At 41.7% G+C, this 22844-nt stretch overlaps 1 protein-coding gene across 4 annotated transcripts in view; it reads right to left on the bottom strand.

Annotated features, from left to right (window-relative positions):
• Window positions 1-7888: 7888 nt before the first annotated feature.
• The window catches only part of ASB10 (ankyrin repeat and SOCS box containing 10), a 491601-nt gene continuing 476645 nt past the window's right edge, over window positions 7889-22844 (bottom strand). Inside the window, exon 5 of one of the 4 annotated variants that reach the window (XM_078662805.1) lies at window positions 7889-11110. In XM_078662805.1, the coding sequence (XP_078518931.1) occupies window positions 10925-11110 (186 nt within the window). In that variant the 3' untranslated portion in view covers window positions 7889-10924. The remainder of the gene's footprint in view (window positions 11111-22844) is intronic. The other 3 variants (XM_078662808.1, XM_078662807.1, XM_078662806.1) reach the window with 3 other exon arrangements.

Here is a 22844-nt window from a genome sequence, read left to right as displayed (position 1 = left end):
ATGGCATACCTTTTTTACTATTGAAGGTTCAGGCAACCTGCTGGAGCTATGGCATTCCACTTTCCCCACTGAATTGTTGGCTCTGATGATTCACTGTGACTGGATATAGTTTTGAGCAACCCTTTGGCTTCTTTTGCTAGGCCTTAAATATTCTAATTGGGATTTGAAAGGCTCTTTCACCTGCCACCAAGAAACTTTGCCTCTGCTTACCTCTGACCTTTGTTTTAGCCGGGAGCTAACGACCTGACGTAGGGGAGGGTGCCACATGGCATATGGGGGCATTGTTGTTTTCTCTAAGTTGGCATGAGTACCGCTGCATATTGCCCACTGATTTGTGCACATTGCTGTAAGACTTTATTTTTGCAATAATCTCTATGGCCGTTTTCACATGAGAACTCATTGTTATGTTCACACTCTGCAGGTTCCTGGGATTTTGTCTGAACATTGTGAGCAAGGTCGAACAACAATGACCCTTTTTATTTTGTTCTGGCCAGGCCTTAGCACCTAGACAAAACATACCGATGCAGCTGTTGTTTGGCACAACATACTTGTGTCTTGTTGGAATACACAAATAGGTAGCACACACTTGGAGAGAGACCTTTCCAGGGAGAAGAGCTAGCCAGCACCTATGATGTAAATCTACTCTCTATAGGCTAAGATATGGGGTCTGCAGACAACACCCAGAGATCTTCTAATATATAATAATATAATAATACTATTTCTATGCAAGGGGAAAGAGGTTAGGCTATACTGTCTTTTCACAATTACATCTCCTTTCATGATTTATGGGCCAACTGCTATGTTGATCGTATTTGTATTATGCATTTTTCTGCTCGTTGTGGCACATATACTGCATCTTAAAGCATGTTAGTTGAAATAAATATTTTAAACTGGCTTGTGTTTGGTACAAGTGTGCGAGCGAAAGGGTGTGTCTTGCAACCGCGATTCTTGAGAGATCTGGAAGTGTTGTGTTTTGGGGTGTCTAATCACTTATTTTTCTGTGCGAGAGTAGGAGAGCAAGTGAGACACTATAGCTAGTCTGTCCTGGGCTCATGGGTACTAAGGTGGTAGGATGACTCAGTCCCTATGCACTAAGGTCCCATAATCCTATGCATAGTTATGTTTTTGGGCAGAATCCCTGCAACAGTAGAGGCCAATGCAATGCAAGTTATCATGCTCAGGGGTTGCAAAGACACATCCTGTAGGTGCGAGTTGTTATCCCCCCTATCCAAATCCATGACTCTTAACTTACCCCCTGAAGCTACACCCTATTTTGTAGTTTTGGAGAATGTGCCATCAGTCCCAGTGGACACTTCAGAGAGCTTCTATCAATTGAAGAACAAAATAATGAATTGGTTGGGCTTAATTTCAGAGCTGGGGGACCGTCTTGGAAGCTATATCAATATGGTACACCGAGTGAATTGGTTAAGTAAAGCTGAGAAAATTCTTGAAGGGGACTGTGTAAATATATATTTTAATAGGCCATATGTTGGTGGGAGAATTTTAGCATCTAGCAGGTAGCCCTCCCCCAGTGGCCCCACAAATTCCATCCAGGCCCTCCCCTTGTGTTTCTTTTACAGAGCACCAGTCCATACCTTACAGCTTGACCAGTGGCAGGTTAAAAAACGTCAAGCCCTGGCATAGGCAGGCCAGTATGTAGCTCCATCCAAGATGGCTCTTTAAAACAGATTTGCCCTTTTGTCCAGTCTGTATGCTTGTAGTTTACTGGCTGGGGATGTTCATTCATTGGCTCGATGATCGACTCTATATCTCAGTGCATGGATGCCCCACTGGACTCCAACATCAAGGTGTGTGAATGTATTAGTTAGAACATCACTGGCATGGCAGGTAAGTTCATTGACCAAAAGTGGCTGACCTTCATCAGAGGGTTCACAGTGATCTACAAGGAGATTATGTGAGTCCTTTATAGATTTAATTTTTATTTCTGCACCTTTTTTCCCCCTGTATCTCTGAAATTGGGATACCAGCAAGCCATTTTAGTGACAAGAATCCAGTGTGTGTTTTAATCAGTTGGTCTCTGCTGATTTAAGCCCCAAGGGTAGTGGTTAATTGGGTAGCCAAGGCTGTAAACAAGGGCAGGAGGCTCAATCAGGTAATTGCTGACAACTTCTATAAGTCTTTGTATTCGTACTGCGTTAGGGAGTTTGACATTTGCACAACTTATACGATTAATGTTTGTGATATTCTTGGGGGCTTTCTGAAAATGTCCAATTGTAGTTCATTGGCAGTACCTGCATCCAGGAAATGTAACATGTCACCTAGATGGTTTGATACAGGTTGTTCTCAGTCATTAAGGAGCCTTAAGCGAGGTCTGTGTTCTAAGCCTAGGGATTCTACCTTAGTCAAAAAGTGTCACAATTTGTAGAAATGGAGATGGGTAGGCATAAACACGACCTAAGGGAGGAGGCTTGGATAGATTTAATTCAGGAAAGTACCCTGAAATGTATTTCTAAATGTTTGGGTATTATCAACAGTCCCTTACTTGCACCTGAAGAGGCTGCATCCCTGGAGGCACACATCACACAAGATTGTTGGTCATCTTATTTTGAGGAAACCTACAACTCAGTTCCTACCGAATACAGTGAGGGTGAGGTGGAAGAAACTGCTGCTTTGACATTCTCTCTAGAGGAAGTCAAGAAGAGTAATAAGGGGTTAACTAAGAAAAAGACCCCGGGTCTCAATGCAATGCTGTCTGATCTTTATATAAATGGCGTTGCGGTTTAGGCCCCAGTTTTGATCACCCTTATTAATGCTGCAGTGATGGCAGGCCCCCCACAGTCATGGGTGTCGTCTATCATTGTGCTCATTTTTAAAAAGGGAGATAGGGACAGTCGTCATTGTTACAGGCCCATTTATTTTCTTGATTCGGCAGTGAAGGTTGTGGGGCACATTCTCCTGGATAGACTTTCCGCATGGGCTGATGAAAATAATATTTTATTTGAAGTGCAGTATGGCTTTTGCTCAGGGAGGTCAACAGTAGATCAGTGCTTGAATCTGTATTTACTCCTAAGTGAATATACTGTTGTTCATCCCAGCTCCACCCACTTAGCATTTATGGATCTCACATCTGCGTTTGATCGTGTCAATTGAACAAAACTCTGGCAGATCATGTTGTCCATTGGGAAGGATTGGGACATCATCCAGTTTTTAAGGGTTCTTCACAGGGACCCCATGGCTTTGGTACGCTATTCTAAAGATTTATGATGTACACGTAGTGTCTATATTAAAAGAGGAGTACAACAGGGTTGTATTTTGGCACAATTTCTGTTTAATTTGTGCAGTAATAAACTGGAACAAGCCCTAGTTGTCACAAAAGTTATACGTGAGTGACATCGTTCTCATGTCAATCCATGTAAAATTCCTTTGCTAATTTTATGGAGAATCCGGACCTATCAGTTGACGAGAAAAACTCTTTTGTGATGGTTGTGGGTTCTACAAAATAGTCTACGTTTAATTATGGACCCTGTGTCCTCCCAAAGACTAGGGTGTTTTAATACCTGGGCTTTGTGTTTGATTCTGCAATGAGCTGGCGCCCCCTTCTTAGTAGGAAGAAGGAAGATTTCATCCAGCCAAACCGCTGTTTTCAATTTTGCCTCAATACTGGGTAATAGACCCACCAGCGCCTTCTTGCAGATTTACAGCACCAAATGTATCTCCAAACTTCTTTACGGGAGTGAAATTTGGATATATGTTAACCAGGTTGAGTTGCAGACAGTGGAAAATTCATTTTTGAGACATCTCCTGTGTGTCCCATGAAAAGCCCCTACATTCTAGGTGCATGAAGAACTAGGTGTTGGTTACAGAACTAATGCTGCAGCCTTTCACCTTCTTTCTCTGTGGAAGGATATATGGTTGAGGTCTGGAAATAAATTAAATAAGGAGATTTTAAAGGACTATTTGACCCTTGAATACTCACATCATATCCCATGGCTTAAGTACATTAGGGACTCCTTTCAGAGTTTAGGCAGGGGAGACTTATTTAGTAACCCAGATGGGATATATAAAGCTGACTGCAAATGGTTAACAGAATACTTTTTTAGGCAGAGGTATATGGTGTTAGATTTGAAAAACCCCATTCTTATCATATACTTATTCTGTGCCATAGTAGATTAGCAGTGTGCGGCTAAATGACATTCCATTCGCATTCACGTTAAGTAACCCACTAAGTTATTCTTGTAACGGGCAAGCCTCAGTTAACTAGTGTGACTCCATTTTGTATTTCACAATCCCCATTAGGCTGTGTCTGAACTAGGTCTGGTGCAGCGCCTTCAGACTGCCCAGAATGCGGCGGCCAAATTTGTTCTGGATGCTTCCAGACGCTTCTCCGCCACGGCTGCTAGGAAAAGCCTGCACTGGCTTCCTATTGAATCCAGGATTGCCTTCAAGACTCTGTGCTTGACATATGGGGCACTCGCTGGTAAGGGGGCTGGTGGTGTGAGGAAATTGTTGCTTCCTTATGCACCGGGTAGAGACCTCCGTTCATCAACTGAGAGCTTGTTGGTGGTGCCTCGTGTCCGAAGAAGTAAATGGGGTGGTAGGGCGTTCTCAACGGTAGCCCCCAAGCTGTGGAGCAGCCTTCCCCTAGAAATCAAATCCCAACTGTCAGTCCTGGAGTTTCGGAAAGCTCTGAAAACGTGGCTATTCTCAAAGGCGTACCCGTAGTGCTGGTTATCTGGTCATTTTGATTTCGTTTGGTAGGCGCCTTGATGCCTTTGGGCTTAGTAGCGCAGTATAAGATTTACTTCATTTCATTTCATTTCATTTCAGGTCTCATTATTCGTATTGCTTGCATCAGCAGAACACTGTATTCAGCTATTATTTCCTTCCCTGCTCAAGGTTGGATCCTGACCTACTAATGAATAGGCCATTCTACCCTTGCATTCCTATCCCTGTTTGTAACTTTGCTCCCACGTTAAGAGACCAGAGCCTCAGCACAGCACAGCACAGCAACCTTGAGACACTGATAGTATGTACCCATCTGGCAGGTAGTAGCCCATCCTTCTGTGCCTGCTTTGTTCACGTTTGGTAACTTTCCTCTGTGGGCGTGGTTGGAGGTTCTTGGAGGAATGATTATGTGTTGCAGACTGTTGGGGAGCTAATCCTCTCAGCAGATATCTTAGGGTGCAGGTCAGATTGGACTCCTCTGCAGAGTATTGCTAATAAAATGCTTGCTTATATTCTCTACTGTCTGACCTACTCTTCATTACTTGGGAAGGCATAGCAGGTGGTTGTAAATACCCGAGTGGCCCCTAAGAGTCACTTCCTTCAGTGGCTAGAGAAGAGACTGCCCTGTGCCAGAAGACATACTCATGCTGAAAACTATGACAACCACAGAGCCATACCTTCTTTTTGTTAAAAGTAGGTACGATTATTTTTTTCTAACTAGGTTCTGGTTGGACATATTGCCCTTTCTGCTAGCTGACCCCTATGGTAGGAATGGAGATTAAAACGTACATACTGTGCCTCCGACAATAGGTCTCCGCAGGATACCCTGCACTTTACTATGTTTTGTAACCTTTATGGGATGCCCCGGAAGGCATACATTATTACTCTTTTTAACAGAGCACATTTTTCTCAAGTTCAACTGGCTCTTATGTATTTGCACTCTGCAGTTGCTCTTAAGAGATTTCATTTTTAATGTACTTTGTTTTCTGAAAGCCGCTGTAAGGTTGAACAATGGTTGTAACTAGGCATCCTATGAGATCTGAGGTGGTAATCTCTTCTTAAGATGTACCATACTGATTGTGTCCGCTTATTCTGAATTGTTTTTGTGTTTTTTATATTGTACATATATTTGTATCGCTATTTATCGATGATTGAGTTTTAACTGATGTCTTATTTTATGGTGTTTTGCTTCTATGTTTTTGTTCTGTCAAAAACTGAAGAAAGATTACTTTAATTGATTGATTGACTATATCTTTTTGAATATATTAAATCATTGGGAAGTATTGAGTTTAGATTGAAATTTATATTGCTGCAATTCAGAGAAACCACTTATTACTCTTTTAAGAAAAGGGCTGAACTTAAAATAATGTTGAACCCAAGAGATTCAACATAATACGCAGATACCAAAATAAAGTTCATGTGGCTTCCCTCCCTGACAGGCAGCTATAAGTTTAATACATGTATATGTTGTGAATATTTTCATGACAATGTGAAAGAAGACGAATTTCACAGTAAGGCGAAGACCTATCAAACCAGATCATTAATTAATTGCAAAACCAAATGCTGCATATATCTGATTATCTATGTAACTTAGGGTGAACAAACAGAACATGGAAAGAGAAATGGAAGGGACAAATAGTGCTCAGAAATACGGATACAAAATATCTGATGTCAATTCACATGATGGAAAAGGACTTGCAAATATTAGTTTCATGAAGATAAAATAAACCAGGCAAAATAGAAGAGGGGGAAATTTAGATCAGAGATTAGTGTCCACGGATACTCTTTGAATTAACAAATTGGACACTGTTGGGTGTAGGTTGAACACTGATAAGGAATTATATACATTCTTCTGAAATTACAATTACTGTTCAAGATCAGATATAATGGGAAAACCACAGACAGAAGGATCTTATAATATCAACATATTCTATACATCTTGAGAACAATTCACACAAAAGATTAAAAAAAATATCTATCTATGGAATATGATTTTGGAAATACTTCTCAGGAAATATTATTGGCCTTTATGCTAACTTCGTTCACTTTACAAAGAGTTTTAAGAGACTTTGATCTTCAATCCGTATTACTCTTCTGTGTACGAGAAACACAATTTAAGAGTAAAGTCTGATAAGATAAAGTTATAATATTTTTATGGCACTTTTGTGTATAAATTTGACTTAAGGGGATGTATAGTTTTGTTTTTTTAAATACGCCAAATATTGTGTAGAAATAAATGCAATCGAATACAGGCAGGATTTTATAAGTGAAGGCTAGGGCAAGTGAGATTCTTCTCTCTTTGTTATGCTAGTACAGCCTCTCTAATTAATTGTAATGCTGTCCAAACCACAGTATCTCATTACTATGAGACAAATAGACTGTATGATTGGCACTAGCTGGTTATGTACTGCCACTTTAAATTGAATACAGTGGTTCTTATCCAATCTGCTACATCAAGTACATTTGACAGTAGATGATTTAAATCTGCAAGCAACGTGAAACGATCAGCTCACAAATTCTAACTAATAAGTCTCTCAAGTGATTATCTTTAATATTGTGATGATCAATAGATTCTGTCCCTATAGGTATTATTTTCAGAACAATTTACATATTTTTGATTGATACACATCAAAACAGTGCACTTGAACTAATATTTAGGTGGTCTTAGGGCTAGCATTTACTGATAGTATATGGGTTTACAAACAGTGAAAGAAGAGTTTGTATCCTTCCTTTTCCATTAAGAGATCATATCAGGATTAAATCATTTTTTATGTATTAAATAAACACATTGATGGGTGATGTCTATGAACATGCATATAATTAATATCTGGAATTCAAATCCAGCTCATAAGTCGGTGACCTGTAAAATGTAGCGCAGACCAGGAGGAGCACTGGAGAATCAAGTGAGTAGTTTTTCGATATTAATTCTAAGAAAAAAATACCCACATCGAATATGGCATGAGAATGAGTACTTACTGATATGTGGACAAGGGGAGTAGCTCTTACCTTCAGTTTCTGGGTAAGACTGCAAAGCTACCTAACTGGTGGGAATTCGAAGTAGTCTAAAAGGTTGAACCAAATTGACGGCCAAACATTGCTGAACATATGTAAAGTGGGCACACTGCCACGGAAGAATTCAAATAGGTGTTTGGATATATGTACTTAAGGATTACTAGTTAAGACAGCAGATAGAAGAACTTCACAAATAAATGACCTCCTGTATTCTTATTATAGGGAGCATAAAAGACAAAAAGGATAACAGTGAAGCTAACTAAATCAAACTTAATACTGCAATTGAAACTTACTTAGTAGAAATAGTGACTCTACAGAAACGTTTTCATGCGAGTACTACATTTTTATTGAATGCTGAGAGGAAGTAAGTTGTATTTGAATTAAGGTGGTATGATTTAGAAGGTAGTTAAGCATTTCTAGGACTAGTACTTACAGGTAGTGTATGAGTGCACAGACCTTATAAGATTTAATTAATTCACTTATTTAACTAGGATTGAACTGGCAAAAATGGTGTATAGCTGTACACAGTAAATGGAACGTTTCTTTGACACTTGCGAAGAAGAGTGCAGTCTAATATTGGGTTTCTAAATGTATGTCTAAATCAGTGCTGGTGAAAGAGGTACAATTATCTCTAAGGTAGGGAAAGACTCAAATAAAAATATGAACATTAAGACTATTTGTCAACAGATTATGAAATAGGTTTATTACTTATTTACATTGTTAATAGAGAGCTTATATGAATATTCATTACTACTCAGTTGACAGAATATGTCCCTTATAATTTTGCATAATAGATATAATTCTTCTGTGAAAGTCACTACCGTCCAGCGTTAGGCATTTTATCACAATGAGCTTCTAGGAAGTGTATGATTTAGACTGTAATGATCTCTTAATAACTGTATGTACCGTCAATGAGTTGTGTAGATTTATAAACTTATGAGAAATTCATGAAAGATGTTATGATGTATATAAATTAGTTCCTATGTTATTATCGGTACCCTTGATAAAGTTGTAATGAAAAATATGATCATTTGAAACCTGAAGTAATGGAATGAAAAATGGAGGGAAGTCGCCAATGTACTAAAGATATACAAACAGTAATTTTGGATAATAAATTGAATTCATTCTAATGGCCAAGAATATGATGTTAGATCATCACAAGTTTTCATAACAAGTGAAGAATAAAGGGATTGAATGAAAACTAATGGGACTCATTGGATTCGACTCCTATTTTAATAAATGTGTTACCACCTCACTGTGATACTGCAAAATAATTTAGAGTGCATTAGTAGGGTGACTGGTGTACAAGGTGAGCGCTGTGCATAATATTTTGATACCCAAGCAATTTTTACTACACAGTAAACTAGTGGTTTGGATGGTCTATTCACAGGAAACTATTCCAGTACACAGCAAGGGCTTGCAGACTATGGGGCTTATTATGACGGCGGTCGGAAAGCCTCCGACCGGTCTAATTAGGAATCAGCTGGGTGGAATTGAAACTGGACGGTCATTCTGCTGGCTTTCAACATCCTCAAGGAGCCCGTCAGCCAGTCGGAGGCTGGCCCGTAATCCCAATGGGCAGTTTTTCTGCCCTTGGGATTATGCTGCATGGTTTCCGGCAGGGTTTCCATGCAGGCCTTTTGCCATGGAAACCCTGTTAGGCCTTTTGCCATGGAAACCCTGACAGAAAGTGTTTTTGGGGGCCCCTGCAGGGCCTCTTGTGTGCGCGGCCTCTGGTAGGGACCAAGGAGACACCTATGGTGCGCCCCTGTTAATCCCTTTGCTCCTTGGCAGGCACTTTGAGGTGCCTACCACGCGGTGCAGGGTTGAACACCACCACCCGTTTCCCTATGGGAGCATGCACTACGGCTGGCTTAGAGCCATAACACATTCTCCCATAAGGAAATGTGGAAATGCGACCGGACAGTGTTCGGTCGCATCCTAATCAGGCAGTTGGGACTGCCGACAGGAAGTCAGTCGGTCCCGTTTACGAGACATGTCAGGCAGACGCAAGTCTGCCCAACATCGTAATTGGCCCAAAGTGTATTTATTGTACTTGCATAAAATAAAAAATGAGATGTTATGCAACAGTACTTGTGGTGACATTAGCCAGGAGATGCGCTGCCATCAAATGGATGAACCCTATAGCAACTAAAGTAGAACATTTACTGGGAGACCTATATGAATGGTAAAGTAAAATAAATATTTCTTAAACTAATTAGAAAATGTCAGATTAGATGAGGATCTGACAGAGTGGAATTTCTTTGGGCAAGCATTATTATGCCCCTTGGTGAATACCCACAATGAATATTGGTCGTGTCAATTACCAGAAGGACACCCACTGTTATCTGCACAGGCTATGGTAACTCAGGAGTGAAGACGTTTACAAGGTGAGTCCACATCCAATAATAATTCAAGACTATTCTGCATCATAGTTATACAGATCCTGAAAGTGTTGCTGCCATAGACAAAAAAATCTGTGCAGCAATCCCTGCTCAATTTTGAGCATACCACGAGACTGAACGTACCACGTTACTGAACGAGAATGGGGAAAGTCAACTGTGGCAGCTTATTTGAGTATGGTTGCAGTTAACCCTTCTACTTAGTATCTCTGTTTAGATAGGGAGCGTTGGGAAAATAGTTTGCTGTTTTGATTTAGGGCTGCCATGTTAAAATATCTAATATATTACCCATTGGGTAACCAACCATATCTTGATGTTTGCTCTTGCCCTTGTGATGGGAGCCATGGTCAAACTATACAGCAATTTACATTTTTCTGTAAGTGTTATTTAAAATATGCAAAGCATTTTCTACTTCCACTTTTCAAAAACACAACATTAGGAATTGTAGGGTGGCATTTAGTTTTTTAATGCAAGTGCCGCATCTGGAATTATGTGTACATGTAGGTTCATTCCTTAGAACGGCTGTTCAGGCACAACACACATTGAACCCTACTTAAAATGGCCCTGCTGATATTATGGCAATTTTAGTCTGTTTTCACCTTTACTTTTATCATGTTACCAGATGTAGGGGTTTAATTTTGTACTTGTCTATATGTTTTAAATGAGTTTCACTTTTGTGGATATTTGACTACACGAATAAAGATGCTTCTGAAGCTGAATCGTTGTTGAACATGTACATGTCGCCTAAGTGCTGACCACAATGTGGTAAATTGAATCCAATTTTTTACTACGTTCCATCAAACCAATAAAACATGCGTTTAAAACTAGAATAAAACATCCTCAAATCTCAGCATCAGGAAGTCAGTGAGGGTGGGTGGCAGTTGTAGCTGGGGCAGGACGTGGGGCAGTTTGCCATCCAGGTGGAGACGCACAGAAAATCGGGCCAGGTGCTGCAGAGAGCGGGGCTTTTGGCCCAAACAAAAGAGAGATTCGAAGAATCGCGGGTGTCTCTGAAAGAAAAAAGGAAAAAAAAGTGAGCAAATGAACAAAGTATTCCAGAGAAGGGTTACAAGATGTGAGAGAGATCATTTAGGTTAAAAGGTGAAAAAACTGATAAGTCACATATTTCAGTGTCGCCAGCAAGCTGTAATTATCCATAATGGTTCATTCACCTTTGGTGGCCATACCAAGCCTTTAGTTCGAACCTAGGATCACATTCCCCAGAGAAACCTAAAATAACCATGTTATTTATTTTCTTGTAGACTATTTCATGATGTATTATGCTTCACTCTTTTTTGTAAATAACCTGTTTTCTCTATGAAAAAAGTATTAGACTCTCCTTGTTAATTTTAAGCAACATCACAATTCCCATTTGACTCTTTCCTGTATTATATGCTTTGCTACATAGAAAAAGATGGCGTGTTCAAGTGTATAGCACAGATCTCAAACATCACAACCTTTCTCTGCCATAATAGAGAAGCAGAAGAGATCAGGACGCCTCTCGTGTGGTCAGAGGCCAGGAAAGTGTTGTAATGATGTCTCTATATACAAGAGATTAATTTATGAACTGATATTATTGACAACATAAGTGTATTCACATCTACAAGTCGAGGTTCATCATCAATGGCTAGCATTAAACCTTCCAGATGACATAGGCAGCTTTGGAGTGTGATCGTTGTGTTCATATTTATTTCATCCACTGTACCAGTAGGCCCCAGCCCATGCAGCATAGTTCTTCGGCTCCTAGTTTGCAGTACCACAGTATTTATCTATAAAAGAGGAATGTCTGCCAACAAGGCAGGATTTGTATCAATATATATATGTTGTTCAACTTGCAAATATGATTTATTAATGTAAAACCTTTATTATCAGGGTGTGCATTCTAAGGAAATGCTGTGAGCACCTGTATACATGTTTGCAAATATAGCAATTTGAGTAAGTCTGGGTGGTGAACTCCGAGTTCGAGTGCGAGTCTTGAAAATCAACCTCCCGGCAAGATTTCTCAATGCGGGTGGTAAGAATTCTCAATGCGAGAGGTCTCGTATGTTTGTGACCGCCGCGTTGAGAAACTGTCTGTTTGCGTTGAGAATGCTGCCACTAGAGTAAAAATCTACTCGGCGGCAGAAAGGAAGCAGCGCCCGCTTGCATTGTGCATAGTGTTGTTCGCGATGATTGCACTGTGCAGACAAGCATCTGGCACTGAAAATCACTGCAAACTACATTTATCGAACACACTCCGCTGCTCGCGTAGCCCCGTTTAGCACAGCTGAGTTTCGTTTGCACTTCGCGGATTTCCGCGCTGCGGAACTCCACTAACTCGGCCCATGCTAATATTTGAGGCTATTTACAATGGTCCCTGTTAATATGCAAATACATGCATAAGCCCAAAAGCAACCGTGATGATTGTTTGCTTTCAAGATAAAATGTACATAACAAACTTTCAGAGTGAAAAAAAACTTCTGAACTATTTTGCAAATGTACATACCCTTTTCTCTGAGGCATCGTTTAGTAAAACGTGCTAGAAGCATACCATTATTATTATTAGCATACCATTATTTGGAGGGGGGAACATGGCGGCCGTGAGCTAGACGGTCACAGCCTCGGCGCCATTAGGGAAAAACAATGAGCACCATGTGAAGAGAGCCCGCTCCGTGCAGTAAAGTATGTAATAGAACGTACTGCATTACGGGATGCCAGAGACGCGGGCCCCTTCGGGGGTGGCAGGTGGGCTTCCTGGGAGCCAGGTGGTGGATCGTGGTTCCCCGGGGATGCAGTGGAAGGAGGCGGTGGCGGAGCTTCGACGGTCCAGGGATGCCAGCGTCAGAACTGGGGGCAGAGGCAGAACACATCGAATCTGCCAGCAGTTCTCTGAGGAAGCTGAGGAGATGGCTGGTGACCGGATAATCACATCTGGAGTACGGAAGTGGGGAGAGGTGGGTGAGAGAGCGGGCACCTCTCACATATGGAGACAGGTACTGCCAAGGAAGGTGAGACTGGAGACAAACCCTCCAGATACACTTTGAGGACCAGGAACACTGGAGGAGGTAAGGCGAATTTTTACCTATTTCGTCAGACCCATTTCCAGGGCCAGCGCAAGGAGCTAAAGTCACTGTCAAGGGGAGGCAAGGTCGGCAAGCAGGAGTGAGCCTCCAGAGCAGGGGAGCAGGAAAATCACCAGGGAAAAACAGTGGGGATAAAAATAAATCTACAAACGCGCCCACTAAAATTAAAATCACTCCCTCATTTAAATCATTCTTTCGCACGCTACCTAGTATGCAGAAATATGGCTTAGGCGGTGCAGTCCCAAATATGGGTGCAGATACTCTTAGCACCCGAGGTAATTGTGAGGAAATTGCAACAAGCATAAATAAGGGCAGAAATAGCTGCGACGGATCCCAGAACAGAACAAGCCCAGGTGTAATTTAATGGTATCCCAAGAAGAAGCTGTTCCAATTCCCGGTAGTAACAGGTTTGCTGTGTTGGCACTATCAGATGTTCCAGGAGTGTCCGTACATGTTGAGAATGGATATAGTCAGAGCACCGCGGATGTGGTAAATTCTGAAACGACCCAGGGAAACTCAGAAGCCTCTTTGGCAGGTATTTTACTGGGTCTGAAAAACCAAATTGAGCACCGCTTTGAAGTCGCAGAAGCAATCAAGTAGGCATACAAGCCTCCTGCCAGGTGTTAACCCAAAAGCTAGATGAATTTACCCTCCGCACTAAGAGGTTAGAGGAAGAGGTGGTCATGGTAAAGCAGGATGTGGCAAAGAATGCATCTGAGGTTTCTAAGTTAGCCAGGCAAAACCAAACCTTAAGGGAAGATCTTTAGAGATTCAAAAATAATTTCCGAAGGAATAATTTGAGATTTCTGAACATTCCGGAAACCGAGGAGGGGTCGTACATGAAGGCTTTCATCATCAAATTATTACGGAACACAATCCTGAAGGACAAGAGAGATGTAAACCTTGAGCACAAATCCAAAGAGCTCATGGAGAGCCTTTCTGTCGCAGTCCCCAAAGGGTTAAACCCAGGAAGATCCTTGTGAATTTCCTCTCCTATACCGTCAATGAGGAGATCCTCAGCAGGGCCCTAAAAAACTGTCCATACTTAGTAGATGGCCACTCATTGCTGGTCAGGTCAGACTTATGCAAATCCACAGAACAGAGGCAATGGGAGCTAAGAAAAAAGATGGAGGAGCTACGGAAATGGGGAGTTAAGGTCCAACTAAAAATTCACTGCATTGCTGCGTATTATGTGGGACAATCAAATGTACAACTTCCGCTCAGTAGAAGATGTTGAGTCACTAATTGATACGATTAAAAAGAGGAGAGATATCGCTAAGTGACCAACATAGGATTATTGGGACAGTTTGCTCTCTTTTATATCTTGAATTAGTTTAAATGTGCTTAATGGTGCGCCTACCAGGCATTGGTATGTATAAAAAGATAGGGAGGGTTCCCAGGGTTGGTCAAGGGGGGAGGGTTGGGATGGTGGTGTGGGTGTATGGGCATGGGTGGGGAGCTGTGGGTTAAAAAAACAAAAAAGTTCTCTGAACCTCCTACTTGGGAGAGTCTTTATAAGTTAGCAATGAAGCAGGAGGTGGAATTCGAGAGGAAGTACTATGGCTAGAATTCCTAGTATCAATATACTCACATGGAATGTGAATAGTTTTAGGTCCAAACCCAGACAGAGGGTAGTGCTGAGGTACTTGGAAGATAGTCGTGCTGAGGTACTTGGAAGATAGTCATGCGCAAATCATGATTCTACAGGAGATATACTTGATAGCATTCAAAAGCAAGGATCTGTTTGGCAGGTGTGGTTGGGTCCAGAATGTCATAGTCTCTGATCAAGCACAATGTTGCAAGGGTGTTGCAATTTTAATTAGAAGAGGCATTGGGATCGAGCTCAAGTCATCAAGTACGGACGGCTCCGGTAGATGGGTCCTAGCTCGTATGAAATGGGCGATATCGATTTTATATGCACCGGTTTCTATGGACCTAATGAGGATGATCCACAGCACATTATAGAATTGGAACTAAGATTAGTAGACATTTTAGCTCCTGCGATTGTGGGTGGGGATTTTAATGTATTGTTGGACCCTGTAATGGACCGTTCTACACGAAGGAATAGCTCACCAGTACCCATAATAAGGCATGCATTGAAAGGTGGGATGCAGGATCTAGGTTTAGTAGATGTTTGGAGGCATCTGAGAGGGAAGGTGAGAGGGTATACCTGCCACAGTAAAAAATATCATAATTTTTGAAGATTAGATTCTTTTTTGGCTGATAGATGGTTTGCGTTCAATATTAAATAGATTGAGCATCTTCTAGTCAACATCTCGGACCATACAGCAGTTATTATGACTTTACAGGCCCCAGGACCGCAGCTATGCAAGAGATGGACAATAAAGCGCGCCCTTCTTTTAGATGAGGGGGTGGTGATTGCCTTGAAAAAGGCTGTATCAAAATACTTCATTAATAACAAAGACACTGCCTCCCCCAGAATAGCATGGGAAGCCTTTAAGGCATATATACGGGGGTCTTAAAAAGTCTTTGTTGTGACAAAAGCAGAGAAGAAAGGGTTGAATTAGTAAATATCGAAAGGGAAGTGGGTAATCTTGAGGAAGCCTTGCATTCTATAAGTGCGGGAGAAGAAAGGGAGGGGGTGGTAAGAAGGTTAGAAGAGGCCCAACTAAAACATTAGGTTGGAGTTGACGTGTAAGGCAAGGTGGCAGGCCGCAAATGTAAGGGAATTTGAGTATGGAGAGAAAGCAAGGGCTTTGCTGGCCTGGAAGTCCAGGGTTGAAAGAACCAGAAATGAGATAAAGGATCTGACGGGGTCATTGGAGGAGGTGCTTGACAACTGGAAAGATATGCAGAACCATGTAGTGGCCCTTTAGTTGCAGCTCTATAAGGAAGACATTACCCCAGAGCCCCAAAAGCTCAAAGGTTGGCTTAGAACACTTGGCCTCCCTGTATTGAATGGCGATGGGGAAAAGATGATGGAAGCTCCAATTACTCAGGAGGAGATTAGGGGTGCAATGAAAAGAGCTAAGAATGGGAAGGCTGCAGGCTTCGATACTGTCCCCTCAGAAATGTATAAAATTCTAATAGCGGAAGTTCTCCCTGTTTGCGAAAACTTGTTTAATATGGTATATATGGGGGAGACACAGGGTCCAGAATCATGGAGAGAGGCCTCCATAGTGTTGATCTTTTAAAACCAGGCAAGGACCCAGGGAAAGCCGAGTCGTATCGACCGATATCCCTGCTAAATGCAGACTATAAAATCTTTGTTAACATTTTAGTGGGCAGGCTTGCTAAACTAGCTCCTCCATGAGGATCAGAAGGGATTTATCCACGAATTGACCCTGCAGCTAATTGGTAGTATTGACCTAGCTACAAGAAGATCGCTCCCCTTAGCGGTAGTTACATTGGATGCCGCCAAGGCCTTTGACCGTGGGAATATCTATGGGCAGTATTGGAGGTATGGGGTTTTTGCCCCGTTTTGTAACAACACTAAAAGCCTTATATCATCGTACAACAGCTAGGATCCTTCTCAATGGCTCCCTCACTAGGAGTTCCCCGAGTTTTAGAGGGACGCAACAGGGGTGCCTTATCTCACCATTATTGTTTGATATGTATATCGAACCATTTGATTTGCAAAGATGCTTCCCCAGGATGATCAGGTTATCACGTTCTTTGCAGGTGCGTATAAAAAGGAGAGCGTGCTCTATGCGGATGATCTTGTAATCACGCAGAAGATCCAGTTTTAATGATCCCTAGGGTGGAATTATTAGCTAAAGAGTTCCAGGCGTTTTTGGGTTATTTGGTAAATAACGGGAAAAAAAAGGATATTGTGTTGGAATATCCCAGATTGGAAGGAGGGTGTTCAGAGAGAGATCAGGTACCTTGGAATAGGTATTATTAATTCATTAGAGGGAATCCCTCAACTCAATCTAGAGAGGGTAGTGAAAGAAATCCAGAAAATAATTGCCAGATGGAAGAATTTGCCCTTGTCATTATATGGAAGAGTACATTTAATTAAAATGGTGCTACTATCCAAGCTGACATTTCTCTTCAATTGTATCCCTCTCACTTTCCCCAAAGGCATGATTGAGGCATAAATTGGGAAAAGGCGGGCTGGCACTTCCGGATTTAAGACTATACTGCATGGCCTTTCAGTTCAAAGACTGTAAAATCCTCCTAGGCAAACCGGGGCCCCTGGAATGGGGTGGGCTATTGGAGGAAATGGTTAAGGAGTGGGGCTCAAAAGGGTTTCTCTATCAGTTTGGGGCAAGGATTGTTTTTAAAAAGTCAGACTGAAGACGCTTAAGGCAGCACTTACCTTATGGGTAGGGATAAGAAATATACTTGGAATGGGTTACTTTTCAGATGTTGCACCAATATGGGACTCACCAGGCACGCCAGAGTGCCTTCAAAACCAGTTAAGCATCCTATTAAGGAGGACGGGAATTAAACTGTGGGGGCTCGCCTGGTGATAAAGGAGGTGGTGCCATGGGAAATCTTGATGGCAAAGACGGGCGTTTCCCTCTCAAGATTCAAATACCTGCAGTTGCTATCTTGGGTGAAGGCTAATAAAAGGGAGATCGGCTGAGTCTGAGATTTCGAAAAGAAATTAAAGAATGAGGCCCTGAGAAGTAAGGAAGTCACCGACTGGTATTGGACTTTGGTGCTCTCGGAAGATAAGAAGATAAAAGCACCATATGAGATCTGGGATGGTGTAATTCAGATGACGGAGCTGTAGAGAATTTGGCAATTTTCTTTCAAACTACTATATATGGTGGTTAAACCAGCAAATCTGAAGAGAAATAATTTGTTTTATAGTTAATAGACTCTATTGGACCCCCCCAGAAATTGGCAAAATTTGCAACAGCCACAGCCCCAAGATGCCATAGATGCGGTATGTTAAGTGCGGATGATTGACAAATGTTTTTCAAATGCCCCCAGCTACAGAAGTATTGGCTTATGGTCGAGAAAGTAATCAATGAAATTCTGAAGACCAATATAAAAATGAGCTTAGTGCTGATTTTGATAGTGCTGGAATATCAGCCAACTTTGCCCTTATCATCAAATAGGCGGGACTTACTTTTTTATCTGGTTCTCCTTGCTAGAAGAGAGATCTGCAAAAGATGAATCGACTCTGCACCACCCCATGGTTTTGATTGGCTTCAGGCGGTTAAAACTATTTGCAAAATGGATATAGGAATCGAGGGTGGACCACGCAGAAAGATCTGGGATGATTTTTTGAATTGGAATGGAACAACAGGAACTTAATCCCCTGCGTCCTATGATTACACCTGCGTAGAACCAGTAACCAGGAAACTGAATGGACTGGATCGCAGGACTATGGGCCAGATGTAGGTAATTCCGATTTACCTAGACTTAAATACCGAATCACACCGATTCGGTATTTAAGAGTAGGTAAATTGGAAGTAGGCAGATGTAGGTAATTTTTCTTTTACAATTACCTAATCTGTAAGATTCAGTATTTACCGATTCGGTAAATACCGAATCGGTATTTCCCATTGATTCCTATGGGCCTTGAAGCCCTTAGGAATCAATGGGAAATACCGATTCGGTATTTACCGAATCGGTAAATACCGAATCCTGGCAGGGGGAACAGGGTGTCACTTTGACACCCTGTAGCATCCCAATTGCAGGCTTGTGTGCCATGTGGCACACATACATGCCCTAAGGGCATGTCTGTGTGTCACATGGCATAGGTGTACATGCACAGATGTGCATGTACACTGGAATTCGATATTTTACCACCCAATAGGATTGGGTGGTAAATACCGACTCCTAAAGGGCCTGTGGCACTCTTTGAAGTGCCACCTACATATTGATTTGCAGAATCGGTATATTTACCGATTCAGTATTTTACCGATTCTGTAAATGTACCGAATCGGTAAATATACCGATTCTGTGAATAAAATGCCCCCTACATCTCCATTTGCAAATACCGGTCGGTAACAGCCGAAATTGGCCGTTACCGACCGGTATTTGCCGACCTACATCTGGCCCTATATGTTTAATTGCAAATAGCTTCGGGTGGTACAGGTCGGTTGTCAGGCTTGACTTTACAAACAATGGTGGTATAAGCACACAAAAGAAAAAAAGAGAAGCATAGCATTATTTAAAATATAGATTCAAAATGGAGAATCAGTTTAAAACCATAATGGGCCACATGATGGCAACGTAAAAAATAAATTATAGACTGATTCTTAAAGAAAGTCACCAAAGTGCACCTACAGGTACCTACCCTTGCAGTGGTGCATATATACAGCTTTCAGAAATTCACAAGAGTTTATAGACATAGGTCTGGAAAATATACTCCTGGCACAGTTCTGTGCATTCCTTTTATGCATGGGCAAGTATATGTGAACATATTTGCTCATGCCAAATCTTAGCAATGGCGTATTCACTTTCCATAACCCCCTGTTTTCCCTCACCATGGAAAAAATGTACACCTGACCTTACCAAGGTAACTTTCCAACCTTTTCCAATGTGGAGAGTGATTTGAGAGGAGTTAATGAATAATCTTACACATGTTAGTCTGTCAGTGTGCACAGAATCATGGAACTAATGCTTACAGTCTACTCCCAGCACCTGCATCTAGATCTGAAAACAGGATTGGCAAAGTCAATGCTTTGCAAGTATCCAAACCCTTTTGTAATATGAGCTGTAACATACTCAGAGAGGTAATTATCAGAGCCCTGATGTGAGGGAACGAGGAGATTTTGTTTTACAGGTCAGGTGAATGTCTGAAGAATCCCATGTCTTGGACATTTAAATGTTTCATAAAATGTTCTGCCTCTGATGGTAGTTCCCTAACATGTCTTGTTTTGTTGCTCTTGGCATCTGCAGCACAATTCTTTATTCCTTAAGCTCATCATTCATGCCACCAAAAATGTCTCGACCTGTATTTCGTCATGCTCTTACCTGGATATTCTTCATGGGCTATTAGTATTACAAGTGTCTTTGAACAATGGGGTTAACTAGCTGATTCCTACCCAACACTGTACCCCTCCTTCATTTCTGAATTTATGAAACTTGTTTTCTTTTCCCTTGAACATATCCAAGTCCTTCCACCCCTTCCCAATCTATACCCTCACTACTTTCAAAACTTAATCGCACTGCAGTGGTGATTCCACTTCCATTTGTCTTTGGTGGCACAGTCACTTTTTTAAACCAGGGCTAACCAGTTTCACGATCATATGAGCGGGGTTGTGTGTGCTGTTCCTGGCGACTGCAGCCTTCTTTATCAAGTACACTTGTTCAATTAAATATGCCGGCGAGGTTAAACCACAGTCTCATCTTGAATAAATGAGGGCATTACCAGTGGAACAGCTCTAAGAAAGGGTAGCAACATTTTAACGGATAAATAGCCTGGTTCCGTCATGCGATTTACTTGCTCTTCAGGCGAGATCTCTGAATCAGTGACCATGCTAAACTACACTTTGCTTTCGTAGGAACTTGGGCAAGGACCCGTTGCTGGGAGCCTGTCAAATTGACTGTGGGTATACTGTAGGCCTTAGCAGTTAGCAAAATCTCTGTTTTAGAGGGATTTAATTTAGGAGACTTTCAGGCCATCCATGATATATTTAGCAATGTACAAACAACCCTTCAGATTCTGGTGAGGAAAGCTAATTCCTTCATGTTCTTTTCTTAGGCTGAAGCACAGATGTTTTAAGACATGGAAAATTGGGCACTTACCTAGAGCCCCCACTTTCAAAAGGGAAGCTGTTCAGGCCACTTGCCATTGAAAACAGCTACGATTCCCAACACCATATGACACCTATGCACCCGGCTTCCGTGGGTGAGGTAACACGAGTACTCCAGTGCTCACATGGGTGCTGGCCTTAGAACCTTCTAAGTCTAAAAAGGTTTGCTCCAAGTCCTCTCCGAAGTGTTCCTAATCTCTAAAATTCTAACCGCAACTTTCCCCATAGAATAATACAGAACTCACGGCTGCGTTCTCACACTGCACGCGTCCCCCGTGAGTCCCCTGTTTCACTACCTTGGGTGGTTCCTTGGGGTCCCAGCGATTCAACGTGCTCTAGGCACTGTGTCTAGTCACGTCGTGGTTCTTATACCACTTTCTTAATATATGGTTTAGTCTCCCCCTGGGGCCCATTGTATATTGTGCTATTTACTTACGTTTTAGTGTGTTGATATTGTGTATCTTGCTCTATAATCTCATAAAGAGGTGAGTAGAGAGTGTTTAGTAATAAATACATATATTTTATATATACCTTGTGTGGTTCTCCTTTCATTTGTTTTGTGCTTCCAACAGGTTTGGTTGCAACATATGGTATAATGAAAAAATAATGAAAATAAAATAAAAATGCAAGAAAACTTCATTGAATTAATACAATTCATATGAATAAGAAGAAAGAGTGGACCTCAATTATTTAAAATCCAGCTGGATACACAAAGGAGTGCCCTAAGGGGGATGCAACCAAACCTGTTGGAAGCACAAAACAATATTGATTCATGACTTTACACCATTGGGACGGAAACGTCACCCCTGGGAGCAACCTATAAACTAAATAAACAATTTAAGAATTCTCACAATAACCCTGGCTGTGTGCAAGCCATTTATTTAGTCAAAACAATCAACTCTCCTTTCATTTGGTCATTCAAGAGGTCATATTCTGGTAAACCAAGCTGCTTTACACTCCTTCAAGACTTAGCCTGAAGGCTGCTCTCCATAGCTACCACTAGGATAGCTTTCAATAAAGGTTGTCTTAAGATCAATAAGGGTTGTTTGGACTAGTGAAGGGTGCCCACTATAACTAGTGGACAGTATATACCAGGCCAACTACTCACATTGGTGTGCAGCGGTTGGATTCAAGCTTGCTATTGCTTTACCAGATAATCTCATTGACTGACTAACTGAAAACCACTTATGTACTTAGGTACATATAAAACAAGTCTAGAATAAAGTAAGTTCTACTGAACTTAGAGTTGGGTACGTCAAGGGTCTGGCACACCCTTTCTACAACTCAAGAGAGAGTTTAGTAGTCCCACTAGGTTAGGTAGGTGCCTACACCACATAACACTAGTATGTTTTCAAGAGCTGAAACCACTGGCTCCATGCTAACTAAGTATGACACTGTCCCATTTCAAGAACTGAGGAACATGCGTGCATCTAGAAAACTGAAGACAGGGAAAAACCCTAGGGCTCAATGCCTCATAGAGGTATAGCTTTTAGATGACCTCAAAAAGACCCCAGGATCTCATGAGGCAGGCAAGTTGGGTGGGGCAGCAGAAGAGGAAAGACTAGGAGGTGAACACCTCCAAGACCTAAACTCTGAAGCTGACCAGGAGGATCATGATGATTCCAACCTGGACAATCCAATTCTTCCCATAGATGGGGCGAGAAGGCCTCAGTGGCCCTCTCTTTACTCCACCTGGAACGGTTAACAGTTTACCAAGAAGATCAAGATCTCCTTCTCAGGAGTCTCATCATTCTGATGCTTCTGTAGGGACCTCTGTTTCTCATAAGAATTCTACTTTCCACAGGAGAGAGACTTCCTATGATACAAAGTGCAAACTGCTTGAGTTTGAGAAAGCTCAGCTTAGGATCAAGAGAGAGCAGTTGGCCTTAGATAAGGAATCCCTGGAGCTCCAGAGAGCTTCACAAAGGTTGAGGCTAGAGCCCCATGGTAGCAGCTACAGTGTCCCTAGAGGTAGTGAAAATACTCATGACCATAGGAAC

The sequence above is a fragment of the Lissotriton helveticus genome, chromosome 10 (genome assembly GCF_964261635.1).
Source record: "Lissotriton helveticus chromosome 10, aLisHel1.1, whole genome shotgun sequence".
Taxonomy (NCBI): Eukaryota; Metazoa; Chordata; class Amphibia; order Caudata; family Salamandridae; genus Lissotriton; species Lissotriton helveticus.
The sequence above is the reverse complement of the archived record's forward strand: the minus strand, read 5'-3'. Positions and strand labels throughout refer to the sequence as shown.